This window comes from Merops nubicus, unplaced genomic scaffold (assembly GCF_000691845.1).
Source record: "Merops nubicus isolate BGI_N331 unplaced genomic scaffold, ASM69184v1 scaffold10323, whole genome shotgun sequence".
Classification (NCBI taxonomy): Eukaryota; Metazoa; Chordata; class Aves; order Coraciiformes; family Meropidae; genus Merops; species Merops nubicus.
Window position 1 is genome coordinate 99,451 of NW_008600965.1, and position 21,895 is coordinate 121,345.

Consider the following 21,895-nt stretch of genomic DNA (forward strand, 5'->3'; position numbering starts at 1 on the left):
TTCTCCCAGCACAGAAAGGCAGCACTCGGGGCTCCTGGGTACACTAGTGGCCATTTCAAGAATCAGATTATTTCTCTGGCCTTGTAACTTCCATGCTTCATAACCAAAAAGAGAGTGCTTCATCCGTTTCACTGGTATCTCTGTAATCTACCTAGTCCCAAAGATGGAAGACTGACCACACCCATTCCTTGCAGCTAAAGCTATCTTTGAAAATGGGCAATAAACAAATCTCATCCTCTTTTCCCAACTAATAGTCTTTATCTGGCATGTAGGTCTTCACAATAGCGTCATCAGCCATTGTCACATCCCCAGCACACCACCCAAAGCCCAACCAGACTGAGTAAGGAAGTTCACTGCAAAGAACTGAGCAGAACCTGAGGATTTTGAGACTTGCTGGTGACTCCTGATGCCTTGGGCCTAAGCAGCTCAGGAGAGGCCAATCTGCAGAGCTTGCTGGGCATCTGCATGGTGAAAAATCAAGTCTGAAAAGGTTTCAAAGAGCTGCTTAATGACGAACTGCAACTTTGTTCCATTAGTCATTTTGAAAAAATCTTGGCCAGAGATGAGAGCAATGTCCTTTACTCCCACAGTGGGAGGTGCACCAAGGAACAGACCTTTTCTTTATGCCCATCAGATCTCCAGAAAATGGACATTCATTGTCACATGTGATAGGGATGGCTGCATCAATACATGAGCATGGCTGTGAGCCTTAACACTTTGCAGAACCAGTTCTTCTTGGGGAGCTGCTCACAGAGAGCTCTTTGGCTGTTAAGCAAGTGGGATTACCACTATGCACATAAAATGACCCAGTCAAAGAAAGAACTGTGTAAGAAAGAGAACAACAGCAAAAGTGCACGAGGAGGACAAGGAAGGTCACTTCTCTCTCCAAACAATAAAGAAACGAAGAGCTGCCTTCTCTCTTTCTGCCATTTTCAGCATAAAAAGTCTCACTGAGTAACAGATATGTTCTAAGAAAATCACTGCTGCTCCTTGTCCTTCTAAGGTCTAAGAACGTTCACAAAACGCAATGGAACAAGAAAGCTTCATGCCTTAGATGTCCTTTATCAGCACTACACATACATGCCAATAGGGTTATTACCCTAATCACAAATGTCAACAGCAAATTAGCCCTTTTTAAAATTCAGTGGCAACAAAGGCAGAAATCCAATACATGCATTCCCTAATTACAGTCCATGTAATGTATTCTGTGAACCTCCTGGGAGCTTGTTCTGGGGATGCATGCGCATCGCCTCCCGCCACCAAAATGCAGTTCAGTGCTCACTGCACAAACGTCCTCACTTGTACCAAAATAATTCCTGTCATTTCCATTCTCCACGCCACAGAAAGGAAAGTGTTAGTGCCAATGAGAATGAACAAGAGGTTTTGTCCTCTTTCACCTCGGCACACCTACACACTCAACCAAATAGAACACAAACTGCATGCCTGTTCACTCTAAAAACATTCCTTAGAAAACTGCAAACTATTGCTTCCAGGTTAGACTCTGAAATTAAACTGGAGTGAAAAATCATAGAACATCTGGGCTGGAAGGGACCTCCCAAGGTCATCTAGTCCAAGCCCCCTGCAATAAGCAGGGACAACTCCAACTAGATCAAGCTACTCAGAGCTTCACCCAGCCTGATCCTGAATGTCTCCAGGGATGGGGCCTCCACCACCTGTCTGAGCAACCTATTCCAGGGATCTATCACCCTCAGATTGAAGAACTTTTTCCTAACATCTAACCTAAATCTACCCTTTTCTAGCTTAAAGCCATTACCCCTTGTCCTGTCACTACAAACCCTTGTGAATAGTCCCTCCTCTGCTTTCTTGTAGGCCCCTTTCAATTACTGGAAGGTCAGTATATGGTCCCCCCCGGAGCCTCCTCTTCTCCAGGCTGAACAACCCCAACTCTCTCAGCTTGTCCTAAAATGGCTGCTAAGACAGTTGTGTGTGTTTGCTTCAAGAAGAAATCAGAACACCTTACATTTCATGAAACGTGAAAAATCAAATGATGCATCTCATGCTGCCCACAAGCTGAAAAATACTGAGAAATAGCCTGTCTGGGGCTTGACTGAAGGAAGGTCCTTCTTGAGGTGAGCAGTGTCATGTAGGAAAGGTCACTGCTGTCATGTTTGGAAAAAAGCTTTCTTAAGAGCCCAATATAGTGAACTGTGCCTGCAGTTCATGTGTCCTGAACTTCCCTCTTCTCACTTTAGAAAATGTTCCTGCATGTGTCCGAAGCCAAATGGGATAATTTCTTTCCAGGAAATATGCCTCTTCCTACTGTTTACTTTCCTCAATAATTCCTACTACTTGGCACAACACAATCATCCTCATACCACTTAATGGCAGTATCAAAATCAGGTTGTTATGAGAGTTGTTAAAAATAAAACAGAAACTACTTTCAGAAATTTAAGAATTTCCCAAAAATCAGGGTATTTCAGCTAACTCTAATTATACCTAGGGAGCCACATCCGAGTTGACCCCCAGGAACCATTAACAGTTCCACGTTCACAGAGGGTTTGCTGGGAGGCTGCAAGCAGAGACTGATTAAAGCACTCTGTCAAGAATAGGTGGTGGTTCTGGTTTTACTTGGGTTACACACAAAAACAGATCACTTCAGATTCAATTTATTCCATGTTTAGGGTTTTCAAGGATAAACACAAAGGAATCTACAAGATGAATTTCAAAGCATCAAGTAAGTAAATGCCTGGAGAGTGACATCCATGTTGCTTAACACAACATTAACAGTGGTTAAGAGTAATGAAGTGAACTTAATATCACAAAAAATTAGATGCTGTGGTTTCAAATAGTGGTATTCATAAATCCAGACCAAATCGTTCTGCCTTTAAGAAAAAAAAATAACAGAAGCAATAAAAGTATGATCAAATTTAGACATTTAATACAAAAAGTATTTTGAATTATTATTTTTTTTTTGCAGCTTGACAGAAGACAAACAATTCAGTTACCCAAAGGAATCCTTCTGGATTGTGGTTTTACCCAAAATAAAATAACACAAAATTACTCTGGATAATCCTGAAAGATTTTTTTCCCAGCAAACAAACAACATTAACCTTACACATAGTGCCAATTCTGACAACAGGAGAAGAAATAAAAAGCAACAGAAGCTTCAAAGAACACAGGATAAGATGTTTCAGAAGTGTTCAGTACTGGGCTAATGAGAATTTTATCATTAACTTCCCTGGGAACAGGATTAGGTCTAATACAAACATTTCTGAATATCTCTAGCAGTGAGTAATGAAAGCTGGAGGAATACAAGATGATATACAACCTGCAGGTAGAACAAGTGAATACCTAATAGGGTATTTTCCCATATTTCGCATAGATCATCTGTCAATGTATAATCTAAATTAATGACTCTGCAGTCTCAAACTATTTGGTTCATTTTCTGTCTTATCAAGAGCACAGAGAAGAGTGCAAGGGTAGGTTGAAGCACATACATGACCTGCACAATTTAGCATAACTGGTATTAAAAACCTATCACTCCCCTACTATGCTTTTCAGTGATATGTATGTCTAAGGAAGAGAAATTTCTGTACTATTTCAAGAATTATTACCAACACCTTTCCTAAGGAATCTTCAGCAACACAGCCAAGGGAAGAATAGCTTGTAACTCCCTGTGATCCACAACAAAACCTTTCCAAGTAAGTGCATAGCTTATGATTAACAATATATATGATAAGCAATATGATTAATGAGGGATCTGAAATGCTGAGTTGTGAAACACTACATTATTTACACTAAATAACACTTTCCAGATAATTTCAGATTTCCCACATTCCATTACTCCACTCATGTGAAATCTACTCATCAAGATGTATCCAGCATTAAGGTTTTAGAAGCACAGCAAAGGTACAAATACAATAATTGATTTTGTTTTCAAATGGCTTTGCAGATGACAGTTCCCAGTCCTGTCTGAAACAAGAGACAGCGAGCCTAATGACTACGGGAGAGGCAGAGACTTAAGAGCTTCTGTGGGGGTCATTAACAGCAGTGGAACGCAGGACTCCAGGCCATGTTTTGCCCTCAAATCAGACCAATTAGAGACCGAGACACTGAACTAGAGGGACGTTTTTATCTGTTAAGCTTGCTTGCATTAGTTACGTAGCAGTATAGGTTTTTCTACCTCAATCCAATGCTTTTGAGAGGAAAACTTGTGCTTACTGACCATTTCATCTGAAGATTAGGAAACAAAATATTTTAAACAAAACGTTGTACTGCATCACTTTTGGTGTTACCTTGAATACAGCTATGCAGTGTAGGCTGAGTAATGTCATCACCAGCACCAGGAACACTGTGGCTAAGTTCCTTGCATCCCAGATGGACTCGATCAAAGGGATGCTGCCAACCTGCCAGTCGTAGCACAGGGTGATTGGTGCCAGCAGAAGCCACGCATTGAAGGCCAGAAGGTAGGAATAAGTTAGAAACCTGCAAAATAAAACAAATAACGTAATACCTGGAATGACCACCAACAAACGAAATGCTTTCCTGTGGCAATTACCACATACTGCATGGGAGAAGGAAAAAACAAACCCAAAAAACTCTCCACACACAGGCAATACCATACTTCTCAGTCAATAAAGAGCTGCTAACATAGGTGAGGGGTACTTCAACAGGCCATTTAAAGAAATAAAAAAGAGCAATAACATTTATATGTTTTTTATGCACCAGCCTCTCGAAAACTAACAGATCTTCATCTTCCATTTGAATGTTAGATTTTCTACCAGTCTCAACAATATGAGTAATAAATAAGCAGGTGCATGTGTGTTGAACAGTTACACAGTTCACTGCATCACTCTTGCAATATAAAATATCCCTCTAGCTGCATTTAACTTACAATTTAGGATTTCGCATGTGTGCACAATATTCAGCAATTAAAGTCAGACCTCTCTGTCTTTTCTCTTTGCATCCCAGCACAGAGAGAAAATACAGAAGAAAGGAGGCACAGGGTGATTCCTGGCTGATCCCATCACAGCTTATTAGGCCTGGAGACAGCTTGCATGAGATGTGCCACAGAAGTGATGGAGAAGTAGAAAGCCTTTCAAATTGTTGTAATCTTCATTAATTGGTATTCTCAATAGAGAGGAAAATAATGGGGAATGGAAATGGGGAACATGCTGCCCTCTGGGAAGTATGTAGGGCTTTCAGAAGACTGAACAAGAACAGCATGTGTGTGACTGGACTAAACAAAAAAAGAAAAAAATAAAAATAAAATAAGGAAAAAAAAATAATCAAGCCAACTTTTCCTCTCCCTCCCAGTCTTTTGCTGCTTGGAGCCTACTTGCCCAAAATTGCATTCCCCTCAGATCACATTTACAAAAGTTCAAGTATTTTTGTATGGAAGAAGCTGGAGATTATTCCAGCGATTGTTAAACCAACCAAGCTAAATAGCGACAGCCTTAAAACAGACAAACCCTTCCTGGGCTTACATATAGAAGAATCCACACCATGCACAGCACCAAAGATGGCAAATACTCAAAAAGAAATGAAATTATATTCTATGCTGCATAGGATTTCTTCCATCTGAGTGTGCTCTGCTGGCTGTTATCACACCCAGTTGCCATGGTACCTTAGCAGATTTATTAAAATGATAACAAAGGATGCCCGAGAGATATCAAGCCAGGTAGACAGAGGATTGCTTCCCTCACCACTTTCAAACATGCCTTTTGCGGGTCAAAATACAGCCCCTTTCAACAGTATATTTGTGTTAGAAGGGGGAACACACTGAAGCTAAATGTGACTCCAGGCAGGCAGAAGTGCCCAGACAGTGTTGGGCCAAGGCACGGGGATGAAACAGGCCTACATTTTTATGAAGGGATTTTTAAATAACCACAAGAAGTTAGGAGACCTGTTTCTCTTTTTACCTGGAAAACAAATTTCTCCAGTACCACAGCTATCAAGAAGCAGGGAGTCTTACAGGACTGAAATAATGCTTCATAGTAAACAGTGGAAAAAGGCACGTTTGTATTTCCTCACAAAACTTTCTAAGCTCCCAATTCTGATGGAAAAAGGGAAAACTCCCATATTTTTAAGGTTTTCAGCCATTTTGTACTTCATTTCTCTCTCCTTTCCTACCCTGAGGTAGTAAACAAGGGGAAAACTAAGAGAAAACCCATCTTCTCTCCTTACAGATGCAGCAATTAAAAAGCCTGTTTCTCTTTAAGAAAGCATCCCTCAACATATAATTTAATTTTACTCAATTTCTTCTTACAATTTTGATTGTTCACTATTTCTAAAGAAACAAACATGTCTTTTGTAGTCACCAAGCCAATCTTTTCCATTTTCTTTTCCATTTTTCTTTTACATTACAGAGAAACACAGCAATATAAAATCCGGTGGAGCTTCACCCCACAAAGGGACTCACCGGTGATGTAAGATCAGGCCACACATAACATCTGCTCAGCCACAATACAAAACAGACTCCTGTATCAGCCTCGATACCATGTCAGAAAAGGTTACCAGAAAAGTTTACAGCTACTTATTTAAAAGCCAGAGATCCATTTCTAGCTGTAGTTCTCAAAGAGAAAGCATGTCCATTTATGTCCATCTGAATAATGCCACGGCAGACGATATTTCTACAAGTGTGTATATAAGACAGGATCTTCAGAAGCCTTGAGTGAGTTTTGCACTTGAAGCCTTAGGAGAGCCCTGTTTTTGGAGGGAGTGTCCCTTTATGCCCTGGCACATTAACATTTTCAATAAGTATCACAATATTCATGAATGCTTGTATGCAAACCACAAACAAAGAAACCACCAGAAACCCCCGCCTGCTTACTGGGCTGGTGGGTGGGAAGGAACAAGATAACAATTGGGATCTTCACAAAATGCAGCACTGCAGTTAAAGACAGACTTGTTGCTTTTCTGCATCTTCACTGATAAGGCAGGAGCTGATAATCATTAGACAGCACAGAATAAATATACACGGTTTGCTGTCGTAACAAATTGAGGCAGTCTAGCAAATTTTAAGAGCAAATTGGGGTAGCCAGATTAGTGTGCATTAATGCATTTCTGCTGGAAAGTTAGGGCAAACTGCTGTTGGAAGATGAGAAGACAGACATACGCTGATCAGGATAAGTCTGTAGACAGCCTCATCTCCCATGTGCTTGTAGGGTTTCTGTCTTCCTTGGGAGCCTTACTTGCTGCCAGAGGCAGGTTGCAGAGAAGATGGACAAAAGCTCTGTTGCATTGCAGCAATAATTAGTGTCTTAAACATATTCTGCCAACAGGGGTGAAGTCATTATCATGTATGTATGGTCAACTGGTTCGCCTCTCCAGACACCCTACCAGAGAACCCTTGGCCATATCTTCTGTCATCAAGCCTGAACACCCTCATTGAGCACATGTGTGCCATCAGCAGGCATCAAAGCAAGATCCAGGAGGGCACTGCTTGATATTAGGTGTTTGTAAGCTGCAAGAAAGCCTTGAGCAAGCTATGATCCAAGCCAAACTTTGAATATGCTTTCAGAACTGGTAACCTCTCCTTTAACGCAACAGACGGCTGTATAAAATAAAGCACTACAAACCAGCATTATTCTAGGTACTAGCAAAAGAAAAATAACAGGATGCTAATAATAGTTCCTGACAATTCAGTGCTGATTTTACTTACAGCTCTTGAAAGCACATGATATTACTTCACATCCGTGTGTCTCTCATACTACAAGGCTAACCTGTAAGAATGCTAAATGCAGGAAAAACTTCGGAAGAATCGTAGGATGGCTTAGGTTGGAAGGGACCCTGGAGATCATCTAATCCAACCTCCATGCCACGAGCAGGGAATCCTCTTAACTAGACTAGGTTGCTCAAGGCCTCATCCAACCTGGTCTTAAACAGGGATCCCCCCTCCAGGGAGGGGGGATCCACAGCCTCTCTGAGCATTCTATTCCAGAGTCTCACCACCCTCATACTGAAGAACTTCTCCCTAAGGTCTAGCCTAAACTTGCTCTCCTTCAGTTTAAAACCATTTCCCCTTGTCCTGTCACTGGACACACTTGCAAAAAAACCCTCTTCAGCCTTCCTGTAGGTTCCCTTCAGGTATTGGAAGGCAGTTAAAAGGTCCTGACAGAGTCTTCTCTTCTCCAGGCTGAACAATCCCTGTGCCCTCAGCCTTTCCTCATAGCAGAGATGCTCCAGCCCCTGGATCATCTTTGTGGCCCTTGTCAGAACTTGTTCCAACAGATCTATGCCACCAGAACTGGATGCAGTATTTATTCAAGGTGGGGTCTCACAAGAGGAAAGTAAAGGGGGAGAATCATCTCTCTTGATCTGCTGGCCACACCCTCCTGATGCATCCCAGGATGCGGTTGGCCTTCTGTGCTGCATGAGCACACTGCCAGCTCATGTTGAGCTTCTCATCACTAAACACCCCCAAATCCTTCTCTTCTGGGCTACTCTCAACCAGCTCTGTACCCAGTTTGTAATTGTGCCTGGGACTGGCTCGATCCGGGTGCAGGACCTGGCTGAATCTCATGCAATTTGCATTGGCCCATTTCTCAAGCCTGCCAAGGTCCCTCTGGATGGCCTCCCTTCCCTCAAGTGAGTCCACTGCACCCCGCAGCTTCGTGTCATTAGCAAACTTGCTGAGGGTGTACCCAATGCCACCATCCATGTCGCTGACAAAGATGTTAAACAGCACTGGACCCAGAACAGACCCCTGAGGAACTCCACTTGTCACTGGTCTCCACCTGGACTTCAAGCCGTTGATCACAACTCAATGAGGGTGACCTTCTAGCCAGTTCCTTATCCACTGAGTGGTCCATTCATCCACCAAGTCCATGTCTCTCCATCTTAGAGACAAGAATGCCATACAGGACAGTGTCAAATGCCTCACACAAGTGCAGGTAGATGACGTCAGTTGCTCTTCCCATATCCACCAGAGCTGTAACTCTGTTGTAGATTAGTCAGGCACAATTTGCCCTTAGTGAACCCTCTCACCAAAGCTGACACCACCAGGAAAAAATCTGCAAATATTGAAAAGGCTAAAGATGCATGGAATCATTGCAGTAGCTAATGACATTTCCGCAGCCTACCTGCAAACAGCAACAGAAGTATTTTCTTTTAATTAGTTGACTAAGTGAATTACATTTTAAATTAATGATCTTCTCTATATTGATGTTCATGTCTGCTGGAATTCCAAGGGAGAAAAATCCCTGCCTGTAACATCTCCTACTCTATCAGTTAATCCCAGGCAAAACAGAGTATTACTGTTGAGGCGACTGGAAGAATGTGCCTCTTAATTGGCAATCAGTTTTCCCCCAGGCTGAGTAACAGCACTTGCATTCCAGCTCAGTCTTTTTTCTTTTTTTTTCCTTTTTTTGCAGTTTGAACACAGAGATCCAAGTTTCAGCAGATTTCAAATGTTTCTTTTCACTGCTCAGCATCTCTGGCATGCTAAGAAAAACACAGCTCCTCCTGTAGGTAGCAGGTGTTGTCATGGCAATACAGTTTGTTTAGTTTTAATTTTTTTAGTTTAAATGTGCTGTTTGTGCTTGGAGATAAACACAGGATGACTCAGATCTAAAACCTGTTGCAGAAAACAGCTATGTGAACTGATTGCTCTACCGAAAAAAATGCAAGTAAAGCGTACTACATAAATCAACAATACAACAGAAAAATACTTGGAGGATTGTCTGTTAACCTTTGCTGCAAGAGACTAAGGAGCTGGGAAAAGCCCTAGTCTCAGCTGTGCCAAACTCAGGCAAATCAGAGCACACTAGGACTGAAGGACTGCCTAAAAAAATTACACGATTTATAGAAATTTATGAGTAGTTCCATTTGCTCTCTGATTTTGGAGCATTTTAAGCCTTTTTCCCTAGCTCCCAAGGACTGAGATTGTAGATTTCTTTCTAAAACTGCCACACAAGTGATCACAAGACTCAGACCAAACCCCACCAAAGCTGCATGGAAAAGCAGGGGCCAGTGACCCTACTCTTTCTAGGTGCATACAGTTGTGCAACCTACCACTCATCCAACTCTGGGACAACCCATCCCATTCCTGACAAACACCCTGCTCCTCAAGGACCTGCAAGTGAAGACTTTCTTGCACTGAGGATTTTAGCAAGGAAAAGGCAAAATACTCAGGGGGAAAAAAAATGGACCTATCTAGAAGACAGGTGATAACAATGCACTTAACTGGCATTTGGGAAAAGAAAGAGGCATAGAAAGAAGGGGAGGATCTGAAACAGAAGCAGGAAGATAGTCCTTTCAGAAGTCACAAACCTTGTTAATGCTTTTCTGAGAAGACAACCTGCACATTGTCAGAGACTCAGGGAGGTTTCAGTTCTTTGTAAGGGTGAGGAGAGCTCCTTTATCATGGAAAGAGCTTCTCACTTGCTTTAACACCTGAACTGATTTCAGCTCAAGGCTCTCTCGTCCTCTACAAAACTCTAAAACCTAGCATGTTTGATGAGCTGCTTCACAACAATGTCCTCCTAGGACACATGTGGCTGCAGTTATAACCAGGTGGTGGCATTTAAGGATATTGTGTTAAAATTGAATATATTTGTGCTTCCCCTGGGGAACTGCCAGTCCAGTCATACCTTCCAACAAGTTTATTTTCCTGCTCTGTATATTGTCAGCCTAAACATTTTCTTTTCATAGCCTTAAAAGAAAGGAAAAAGAAAGAGGAGGGGGAAAAAAAAAAATCACATTCTGTCTAACTAGCACATTCAGTGATAGCGGAGTAAGACTACACAAACAAGCAACATGCTAATTCCAATTTAACATCCAAATGTGAGTATCAGCTTAACAGAAAATACTCCTAACTAAAAAAAAGTGCCTGTGTATTTCCTTTCAACAAAACTTCTCCATCTAGGGGAAAAAAAAACCCTGCCAGTCAGTAGGAGACAGGAGTAGGAAAGACAAAAACATACATACAAACAGCCAGCTGCAGCTTCACCAATAGCCAAGGTAGCTCCTCTGGAAAATGGGTTTGTGTGCACCAGGGGCACAGGGGAAAGACAGACTATTATGTTATCCTATATAGCTACACAGCCTGAAGAGCTTTCATCTGCTGAATGGCTCTCTCAGTTGTTTCAGCTCTGTGGTTAAGGATCTGAAAAATATCAAATTCTCGAATAGTAAAGACTTTCAAAAAGCCTATAAATTTCCAGTGAAACCTGAACCTGCTGTCAGTCTCAGTGCTGGAAAACCTGGGATTGATCTCGTACCATTTTCCCTCCACAAGCCCCCTGCAGGCTGTGGGGGAGAGCATGCCCTGTGATCAAACGTGGTGCTCAGCTTGCCACCCACAGCAGCATGCTCTCCACAAGGCATGCAGCTGAACCCCCCCCACCCGTGGGCGACTGCTTCAGAAGAGGCTCACTGGGGCAGCAGGGTACGGAGGGTCCTCTGGATAGTCACTGAGATGCTGGTGGTTGATCCTCAGGAAATTAAAACCAGAGCTCATAAACCCCCTGTGATAGCACTTCTGGAAACAGCCCTTTATACCCCAGAGCATTACCTACCCTGCGACGTCAGCAGCCAAGGGGATGTCCTGGCCACGCTGCTTGGCCCCAGAGACTGCCTGTGGTCTAGCCCTCCTGCATGGAAGTATTTTGAAAAGGAAAATGCCTTGCCTCTAGGAGTCAATGCCCTCTGCTTTGACTGCACACCCTCCACTCCAGATGCACGCTTTGGGTGGGGAAGACTTGTTGTATAACCAGTGCTTGCAGCAAGCACCATGACCAATTAAAAATGCCTATAAAGCTGATTTCCAGAGTAGCATTGCCTGCCTGAATTTGTTCATTAAACCAAAAAAACTGAACTGAAAGAGGTGCTGAAATCTTTTCATGTGGCTCTGGGAAAGGAGGTTCCCCTGGGAACCTCCAAACCCCAGCCCCCTTTGAATAAAGAATATATTTTACACTTAATGTATGGACTGTCTGGTCCCTGGGTGGACACGGCAGCAATTCTTACCAACACCGTTTTTTGTCCCTTTTGTCCAGAAGTGAGCCTTGAATGCTGGCTGCCTGCAGAGATTACATGTAGCGCTGAAGCCAAGTACCTCTGGGCACACTATGGAAAACACTGACAAATCAGGCAAAACTTTTCCACTCAAGAAGCATGTGCAAGCCTGGCTAGTTAAGAACTGATATGTCACAGGGGTCTATTTTAATGCCAGTTCCTAGCCTAAAGTCAGTGAAAATCCCATACCAGAGCTGTTGCTGCACTTGACTTCTGTTGACTTGGCAGAACTGGCTGGCACAGGGACTCACTTCTCCAGCACAGGTCTGCTGTGTGCCTCTCAGTAGTTCATTCCCTTTGAAATTACAACTGGGATGGTTAAATGCATTGCTCAGAAAACAGTCACAAATCTCTATGAAAAGGAGTATGTGCCAGTTTTTACGTATAAGCATTTCTTCAGCTTTGTGCAGCACTGAATTCTCTTTTACCTGATGGAAACAGCAAAGAAATACAGAAAGCCAGCTACAGAGAGAGAGCAGTTCAACCATAGGACAATGTTATCTCAAGGCAATCTTAGTAGAAATGTATTAATGCAACACCACAAATAAGCCTGTTGCATGCCCAGAGTGATCAGCCAAGGTTACAAGCCAAATGCCAGCAGAAATTTAATATAACTTGACTTCCAAAGATATAGTTCAAAAAAACCCCTTTATTTTCTTAGTTTGAAATTACTGATCAGATTTAATCTGTTTCACACACCTTGAGACATGCTATACAATGGACTTTTCCCTTGTCTTGCCATGGTGTTAGTAACACAATCTGTTTATCCAAGGGCCTCCTACTTCTTTCCCCTCAAGAATGACAGAAGAAAGAAACATAGTGCAAAACGTCTGAAGCATGACAGCTCACTGCTCAACAGCCTGCTAACACTCCAGCACACTATTTACCTAAAGCTGGGTAGCTCTCAAAACCTTCCTGAGTGCATTCTTCCTCAACTTTCATCTAACACAAACAAGAATGTTTTAACAGAGGTTTGGGGTTGTTTTTTCTATTGCAACAGCTTATCCATGACAGATTTTGGAATGGCAAGTCACGATGACTGGAAATGTGTGTTCTTTACAGTAGCTCACAGAGAAGCTATGTCCTTTTTGCAGTGTGCAACAGCCGGTATGGACAGGCTCTAATGGCAGGGCTTACAAATAGCAAGATTCCCAACACCTTCATTTCTGCCTCCACTGAGAGAGGGAATGATGGACAGATTTCATCCTCCGAGATCACCCTTATCAAGCAACACACTGAAGGACATGGAAAGGTGGCTTTAATTTATGTCACTATAAGTTTTAAGATATTTAGGAATGTCGCTTTTGATTTTAAGGACAGTAATTTAGTGAACATACTGAACAGATGTGGGTTGTTTTTTTTGAAGACTGAAAACCTGTCATTGTTTCAGCATATTTCATCTTCCAGTGGTCAAATAAATCATTATCTGTCTACTTTAATTTATACATTTGTGTTGTCCAAGACTGGAGACAAGTTCCACAGAGCATAATAGTCATGTTCTAAGGCAAAACTGAGCCATACCACAGGTCTGTCCAGAAAAGGATCCTCTCACCATCAGTGACCAAAAATTAACACCAAGCAAACCATCTAAAAGCATGATCATTTTTTCCAGTTTCTAGCTAGCATGATGTCCCCATGTTGGATGAGGTTTCTGCCTGGATTTCCTTTTTTAACTTGCCCAATCTCTCTTTGAGCCTGCATAAACTTTCAGTACACCCACAGCATCCTGCAGGAAGGAGCTCCTCAGCTCAGCTACCTGTTACAAGCCACTTCCTTGGCTTGTTTTGGACCTATCCCCTCCTAGATTCATGTGATACACCTCAATTTCTAATATGCTCTCCGCCTCCACACAATCGTGGATGCATAAACCTCTCACACCCTCAGTCATCTAATTTACATTACAAGCATCATAAGAGCTGACAAAATCCAACCTCATTACTCAATACTTTTTCAAAATACTTACCCCTACTGCTAACCACAGCTCCAATAACCCTTGCCAGCCTCAGGACAAACTGCACCTATGCAGCCTACCTGCTGACACAGAAACCTTGTGAGAGTTAACTACACTCCTTTGGGTTCATCCTCTGTCAGCCAACACCCCAACTCCAGATATAGCTTTATGTGTTTCACAAAGACTGCCACAAGATTCCAAACTACTGTTTTTCTTTTTTATTCCACTTGTTGTCACCAGCCTTTGTCCTAGCCCCACAGAGTTCACCAAGTCTTACAATAACTTTCAAACTCTGTTGAAAATCTTAACATTTACCCTGGTGTGACGTACACAATAACCATGTTTCCAGCTCAGTGCAAATACAGACGGCTGCTTGCACACAGAAGCTCCCATCTGTGCCCCACATGATCTTCAGAGAGTTACAAAACAGCTTGCCCGCTGCCTAAGCACTAACCCTTGCTTCAGCCATAGTTAAGGTGTTAGTAACCACCTCAAGATTACTACACAACACTGGCCTTTCTCTTAGTTTCATGAGATTTCTACCTGCTGGTCTTGACACCTGGACTTAACTCCTCCACTCCTTCACAACACAACTCAGACTGCAAATAACATGCTGGCCTTAAATTCAGTGCTGTGACTTAATTGCTGCCTTCAAGACCTCTTTAAAAGCTTCTCACACTAAGTCTTCATTTGTTGCTGCTGTAGCTGTCCACAGCTGAGGAACACACACCAGCACCTACTTAGATGCTGAATATCCTCCAGCCTTGATATCCAAGACCCTAACGCAATGTCAACCTGAACATTGGAGCAAACAAGTAGTATCACCTCCAAATTCATGCAATTTACTCAGCTAATAGCACTTCTTATTTCCACCCTGTGGAAATACCAGGCTTTAAAAACGATCTTGTCTCTTCAGTCTCCCTTTTCCTTGCATCTAAAATGAACACCAGCCCTGCACCTCAGCCTACCCTGCCCACTGGCCAGACACACAGATCTTCCTGAAAATCAGGCCAATGCCACTCAACCTTGCTGGCTCCATCTGACATTCCTGTCTTGCACTCATGATGACTGGCACAACATCAGTTCTGCAGCAACAGCTTCAGCTCTGACCATGGTAAGGTAAGTCTCAGGTAAGTTACAGTTTCAGTCTGAAAGAGGCAGTGAGGAAGGAAAATGTTTTTTTTGCCAAGGTAATGGCTGTGGTCGGTGAGTACATCATGGGCTGTCAGTTCAGAGACAGCCACTGGGTCTCTGTCTACCTTGCAGGATTGACCACTCGCCCATTTAGCAAAAATTTACCACCCTAGCTGTCCAGAAACTTATCCTAAGGTATCATCCACACTGATTAATTAGTCTTTCCATAGCAATATGAGGCAATAAAAAGCAGCTCTCATCTCTGATTTCTCATTTACAGGTGGACCCCCCATAGGTCTAACATGAAGACTATTGCCAGCAGCACAGCTGGGCCCATAGCTAGCTCTGAAGCAGTCGGTGGGTCACTGACTATTTTGAAGTGAAGGGTTAGAGTCTGGGTTCAGGAAAGAAGGTGTTGCTGAACAAGCTTAACGTGCTGTCAGGTGGATCCTGCAGGCTTAGGGTGGTGCACGGGACCAGGTTTTAGCCTCTTTCAGGTTGTTTGGTTGCAAGTTCAAGGTAGTGGTCAGTTTAAGGTTTGAGTTCAGAGAAATAAGAATTTATGGACATATTCTTCAGGTACCTCATATCTAAGATGAAGGATCATGCCAGGAGACTACAGCTAAAGTCAACAGAAACTCAGGAACCAGCTTCTTTCTAGATCAAACAGAGTACATAGAGTGAGGACAGGGACTATTGCAGAAGGCCAGTAACAAAATCTATGGCAAGGGAAGTGGCAGGTACTGAAATCTGACAACATGCTGTCTGGGCCTTTGTCAGCTTCACCTGGCCCCACACCTGATGCCCATTGCTCTAAGAACCCATTTCAGCTCATAGCTGTCTCTTGGATGGACCTTGGACTTGTGCTGTAGGTAACTTGTCTCCTGATGGACCCTCACAGACATGTTCTCGCTTGTTCTTACTCCTCCTTGTTGTCCTTTTTCCTGGACGGACTTTGGGCCAGTGTTGTAGCCTTGCCTCCAGTTCCATCTTCTGACTGAACCCTGATCAGGATTCAGCAGCAAACCTGCTTTTCAGCTTCTGTTGTCAGGACCCATGACTGAGCATCAGCCATGGGAGGCTGGTGCTCGATCAGCAGGGCAGGAACTCAGCAGCTGAGTTTAACTCTGCATGTCAGGAAGCCATGCAAGGGCTGCCATCCCGGCTTGCCGAAAGGATGGCTTTTCTGGATGGAGGATACAGGCTTCAGGGTATATTGGCTGAAGTGAGGATTAAGATCAAGCTCAGCAGAATTGGAATAGCTGTGAACTGCAGGGTTTTAGGATCCCTCTAGCACAATAATTCTAGTTTTCAATGGCAAGAGTTTCCTTGATTAGGTTTGGAGCAGGTAAGTGTTGCTGGACTGTAGGTGAAGCCAGGGCTGCTGCTGGGCTCAGGGAGGACCTCAGCCAGCAGCACCCTCACTTGTCTTTCACAAGGCTGTTAATAATATCCATACTGCCAGTAGTAAAAATAGTCACTGTTTCATACTCCAACAGTGACTGAGCTTTTGGGTTTAAAAGACCTTCCCCTGTCATTACAAAATATAAAGACACAAAAACATGAAAGTCATGTGCAGCACAGAATATGCAATTGGAATAAGGCCAGGATCATTTATGGCTTGACGACCCCCACCTCAGCATAAACATATCAAAAAGGGACAGCAGCAAATCCTTCATGTTGTGCTGCACAGAGTCTGGTATTAACGACTCTGCCAGAATTGCTGCAAACAGATCAGAGCTTTCCAAATCAGACAGTGTGCTTCCTGGAAGTACTTTTAGCCTTGATGGTAATAGGAGCTGTTGTCACATTATCATAAAGGTCTCCCAAATGAGATCCAGCCCAATTCTGCAGCAGATGTTGAATAAGGATTGTCTGAGCTTAACCTGTGCCTCAGCTGCAATTCCACTGTCGGAATGAGGAGCCAGCCAAGCCAAAAAGTGACAGAGAAGAGCACTGTTCTCATTTTCACTTGGACATCAGAAAATTCCTTCAGAAGCCTGCAAAGCATCTTCCCCTAGTTCAGTAGCTAACCAGAGTTATGCACATGGTCATGTCGTCTTAAGAGGAAATAAGTCTCGACCACCTTCTGGGAGCACTGGTCTGGTTCAGTCTGGAGGGAGATAACTCACAGCTGCCAGTGCCTTGCTGGTCTGGCCTAGCAGAACCAGCAGGATGTGGTATCTGCCCACTTAATCACATGCCAGGTCCCAGGCAAGGAAAAACAACATTTTTACTGAATTTAAGCATTTATGTGTCTTTTTTTTTTTTTTCTTAAAGAACTGAAAAAATTACAAAAATCTGTTAGCATACATTTCAGGTTCGTTATGTTTAATTAATCGATGGCAGCCCACAGTGCACTTGGTCAGAGGTGTGCAGAACACTACATACCACCAGACTCCTGCCTTCCAGCTTCACTGATCAGCCAATGATATTCCACCAACAGGCACGGTCATCTCGTTTTTATACAAACTTCAGCTGAAGCCAAAATTCTTGAATGTTTGCATCCCACACCTCAGGAGCAGACAGTTTCAAGGTTTAGGATTAGGCTGCAGTCACTGGGCTTTCTGGTCCTGTGCTCAGGCAATTAAATTATGTTCTTTGGGCTTTACAGAAAAATCACATTTTTCAGCAAGAATGCATCTATAATATAACTCTACAGGACCATGAGTGTGCTTTGGGGTTCAAATAATGCTGGTTGCTTTCTATTCTAGACAGAGCAATAAGAAGTAATTAAGACAAAAAACCAAGTCTCCTCATTAGCATATGTAAAACATTTTAGTGCAGGGAAAAAATAACATCAAGGCTACACTTTTGAAAACTCTGGCTTGATTAGTGGCATTGTACCTCGTCAGTAAATACGGCGAGAATGAAGCTGGATTGTCCTGCTCCGAAAACATGGGCATAGACCCTCCCATTATCCAGAGGCGGAAATACAGCACCAGAGTGACCTTCAGAGAAGAACATCTCGGTTAGCAACGCGTTACGAAGAACAGCTAAGGCCTTCAGCCAACTTTTTGTTGTGACAGCTCTCCATACTCTGCTCTGTGCCTAGAAGTGAGCCAGTCCAGCCATTTAGGCAAAATTCAATTTGCCAACCTATGCAGGGTGACAAACGTGCCAACCCTCAGCAGAGAGAGAGCACGCTACATTGTCGTGTGTCCCCTCTTTCACATGTGCATTACTGACAGCAGCTGGCATATCTTGGCTACCCACAACAAAGACAGCATTTTGAAGGACAAATCCATCACCCTGCTGTGGCTCAGACTGCACAGTTTTGCTATTGACCTCTTCCTAAGTACAGATGGAAAAGGATGGCTGATGTCTTAAAAGCTATTATCACTCACTCATGCTGGCATAGATGTAAGGACATGCTCCACTGGTGTTTATCATGCTGTGTAATGCTAAATCCCTGGAAGGACTTCTGTAGGATGTCATTCCTCTACCTTTCTGGAAACCACTTGTCAAGGGACAAGCAGGGGGATCTAGCTCCTAGAGCAGCACAGGGAGTTGCACACTCAGGACACCCCTGTGGAAGTGCTTGTTTTCTCCCCTGAAACGTGTCAAGTTCTGCTCAGAGTGTGCCCAGCAGCAGGTGTCTGCAGGCAGAGCTTTTCTTGTGATTCTTCCCGAGCCCTGCACTGAAACTAACAGCATGCTACTGAAAAGTCAGTCCAGTGTCAGACAGTGCCCCTGTATTTAGGGCTGGAAACACTTGCAGATGATTACACAGTTGTGAGGGCAACCACTATAAATTAAGGAAAATCTGAACTGAAAACACAGCAATATTCTTGTCTCTGCCCAGCTGAAGTTTTCTAGACTATTTTCCAAGCCTAACTTTGTATTAAGGTCTATCATCTAAGCTTTCTGAGCCTTTTAGGATACCACCACATAATGTTCATTCTCATCACATACACAGAAATACATGGTCAAGTCCACTTGTACTTACATAGCTTATTACCAAAGCAGCTCTCTTCAAAAAAGGCCTTGCAGTATACAAGAAATTCTGGTTGTTATTTGCAGTCAAGTAGCTGAAATGTAAGGAAACAAATATTTGTTGAAATACTTTGAAACAATAACTAATTTTTCATACTGGAAAAAAAGCAATACATTGTTTTAACCACCCAAAACTAAGGGGCAGTAATGACGACATCACTCTTACTCTTCAAAGTTCTTTCCACATGATTTCAGTAAATATTGAGACCGCTTCAAATAATATATGCTGTAATGCATTGCAGTTTCCCCGTCAAGATCTAGTTTTGGTTGTTTGTTTTGTTTTGTTAATCACCAATTAACCCCTTAATCCTCAGAAAACCCCTACGTGTGTCTATGATTGTTGTCTTCATGCTCCCAGAAGACTACACCAAGACACATTTTTAAAAGGTCACCCAAACAGAGCAATTCAATTTTAAGCTATGATTAAAATGCAAAAACTCCTTGTTCCCAACTCTCTGCTCACTCTCTAGAGATAGGAATAGCTGTCTAGCAGAAATGAACTGATTTTAAGCATTTTTTGAAGTGTATTCTGCATGCCTAAGTTTCATTACAAGTCTGCTGACAAGGTGTCATGATAATTAACTGCACAGAGACACATACACAGGTGGCTTATTGTTGTAGGAGTGTTCGTAAAAACTTTCCTGTTTCTCAATGAGTAAAATTAAACTGTATCTGGAGAAAAAAAAAAACAAACAAACACATTTATTTTAATATAGAGTAGAAGCACTTGCCAAATTCTAAGGAGCTTTCTTAATATGATAAACGGTGCCATACCTAAGAAATTAACTGAATGATAATTCCACTTCTATTGAGCCTTACAGAGGCTTCATCATTGTAGTAAAATGATGAGAAACAAAAATAAATACAGAAAAGACAACAGGAATATTTTGAGCATATAGGAGCTAGAAAAATATTGGAAAAATTATTCATAATTTTAAGAAATTATAAATATCAAGTAAAGAAAATTAATTCAGAAGGAAAGCATTTGCAGGTTCCTCTGTGCAACATAGTCAGTACCAGGATATTCTGTTTAAATGAGTTACAAAAATTGCAGCATGAATCACAACACCTGCAGGCAAGTTACCTTTCCAGGCATGAAAGCATCATACATTTCTTCTGTGCACATCTAGCAGATAAAATATATCCTATTTCCTCTCCACATTCCTCAACACAGTCTATCATCTGATTGCTTCCACACTTCAAGTCTTCAAAACCAAGTCTGCAGCACTTCCTAATGCTGCCAAGAGTCTTTAATATCTAGCATTTTGTTCAATTTTTCTCTAGTTGGATGTTTGCAAGCCTGGTCACCATGGCACGATGGAGAAAAGATTACACCACAGACGAAAGTACCAGGGGCAAAGCCAGCCAGAAACAGAGGTGGTATTTAACAAGAAGAAGGAAGTACATCTGGATGCCCTCTACAAAATAACTGCTCTTCAGAAAACTTTACGTAAGTGTCACGCTTAAAACTCAGGAACCAAACCATACGATGTAAAGCAAGCCAGATGACTTTCAGTCTTTGGTGTCTACTTATTTACAAATGTTGACATTTAAGCACTTAAATGTCAGACTCGTCTTCAAGGGCTGAACTCCGCAAAGTGCAAAGTTTTTTGAGCTCTCACTGATTTTAATCAGGCTCCAGCAAGTACAAGTGAGATGAAACTAAGCTCTCAGCTTTCTCTCTTCATGAAAGGTCAGGTCGGTCTTCAAGTGTTCACTGTGGCCCTGCTCCAAAACCCACTGGAGCCAAAAGAAAATACTCTCAGTGAGTTTAAAAGCATTTAGATCAAATCCCAGCCTTTTGTTCCCTACCGGAACCTTTTATGAAACTCAACCCCTTATGCTCTGCAGCAGGAACAGAAATGTTGGGTTGCATTTTGTTTATATTTTAACGGGTGGAGGGAGAAGAGCCCCCTATTAATCACACTGCCTGACTCTTTTCAAGAACCTGTTTTCACTTGCTTGTACTTTTAACTAACTGCAACACTTTGGGCAGAAAATTTGCATTACAAATATTTGCTTTAGGTGGAATTATTTTGGGAAAAGATCAGCCAGAACAGTTGAGCCTTTTCTCCAAGCCTTCAATTAGAGACAGAGGAGCACCTTTATCAGTGTCAAGAAGCCTGCCAACTTCATCCTTGAAAAACTACATCACCTCACACCAGTGACCTAAAACTCATGAGGTGGCCATTATCTCCAGGCCAAGTGTTTGCCACCCTCCAGAACAGCCACCCATGGTCAGGCAAGCTACAAGCTCAGGGGGCAGCACCTTCGGGGAGGTGGGGACACACAGACTCTGCTGCTTTGCCACGCTCAGCAGGGATCTGGCTTTTATCAAATCAAGTTTGCATCAAAGATGTTCCAGCTTGAATAACCGCTAGGGACAACACGCTATTTGTGAAGGTAGCCCCTTCAGCAAGAAGAATAAAGTTCATTTTAGGCTACTGATCCTTAGGAAACTGCATCTGTGGTTTAGGGCCTTGCAAACACTGATCTAGGTCTGGAGACCACCACAGGGCATAGAGGAACCCTCATCATTACAATCTCTCTGTTCCCTCTCAAACTTGGCCTAAGGAGAAAATTAAAGCCAGAAAATGGATGTAAATGGAAAGCAGGATTTGCTTTTTCCTTTTTGGCAGTACACTGCAGGAAAGCTTACTCTTTAAACATCTTGATTTTTACTTTGTCTGCCTATAAGTAACTAAAATGCTGCCCAGATCTCACACCTTTCTTGCGGCAAGCATAACACCATGCAAGCTACCAAACACTGATTCAAGGCATGAATTTATCTGCAAGTCAAAGTTAATTTGAAGCACTCCACCAAATTTCAGGGTA

At 42.6% G+C, this 21,895-nt stretch overlaps 1 protein-coding gene across 1 annotated transcript in view; it reads right to left on the bottom strand.

Moving 5' to 3' along the window:
• The window catches only part of TMTC1 (transmembrane and tetratricopeptide repeat containing 1), an 86,054-nt gene extending 66,161 nt beyond the window's left edge, over window positions 1–19,893 (bottom strand). Inside the window, exons 1-5 of the mRNA XM_008937842.1 lie at window positions 19,880–19,893; window positions 19,661–19,732; window positions 19,014–19,095; window positions 17,912–18,015; window positions 4,257–4,446 (exon numbers count right to left, since the gene is read on the bottom strand). Coding sequence (XP_008936090.1) covers window positions 4,257–4,446; window positions 17,912–18,015; window positions 19,014–19,095; window positions 19,661–19,732; window positions 19,880–19,893 — 462 coding nt within the window. The remainder of the gene's footprint in view (window positions 1–4,256; window positions 4,447–17,911; window positions 18,016–19,013; window positions 19,096–19,660; window positions 19,733–19,879) is intronic.
• Between the last annotated feature and the right edge of the window lie 2,002 nt (window positions 19,894–21,895).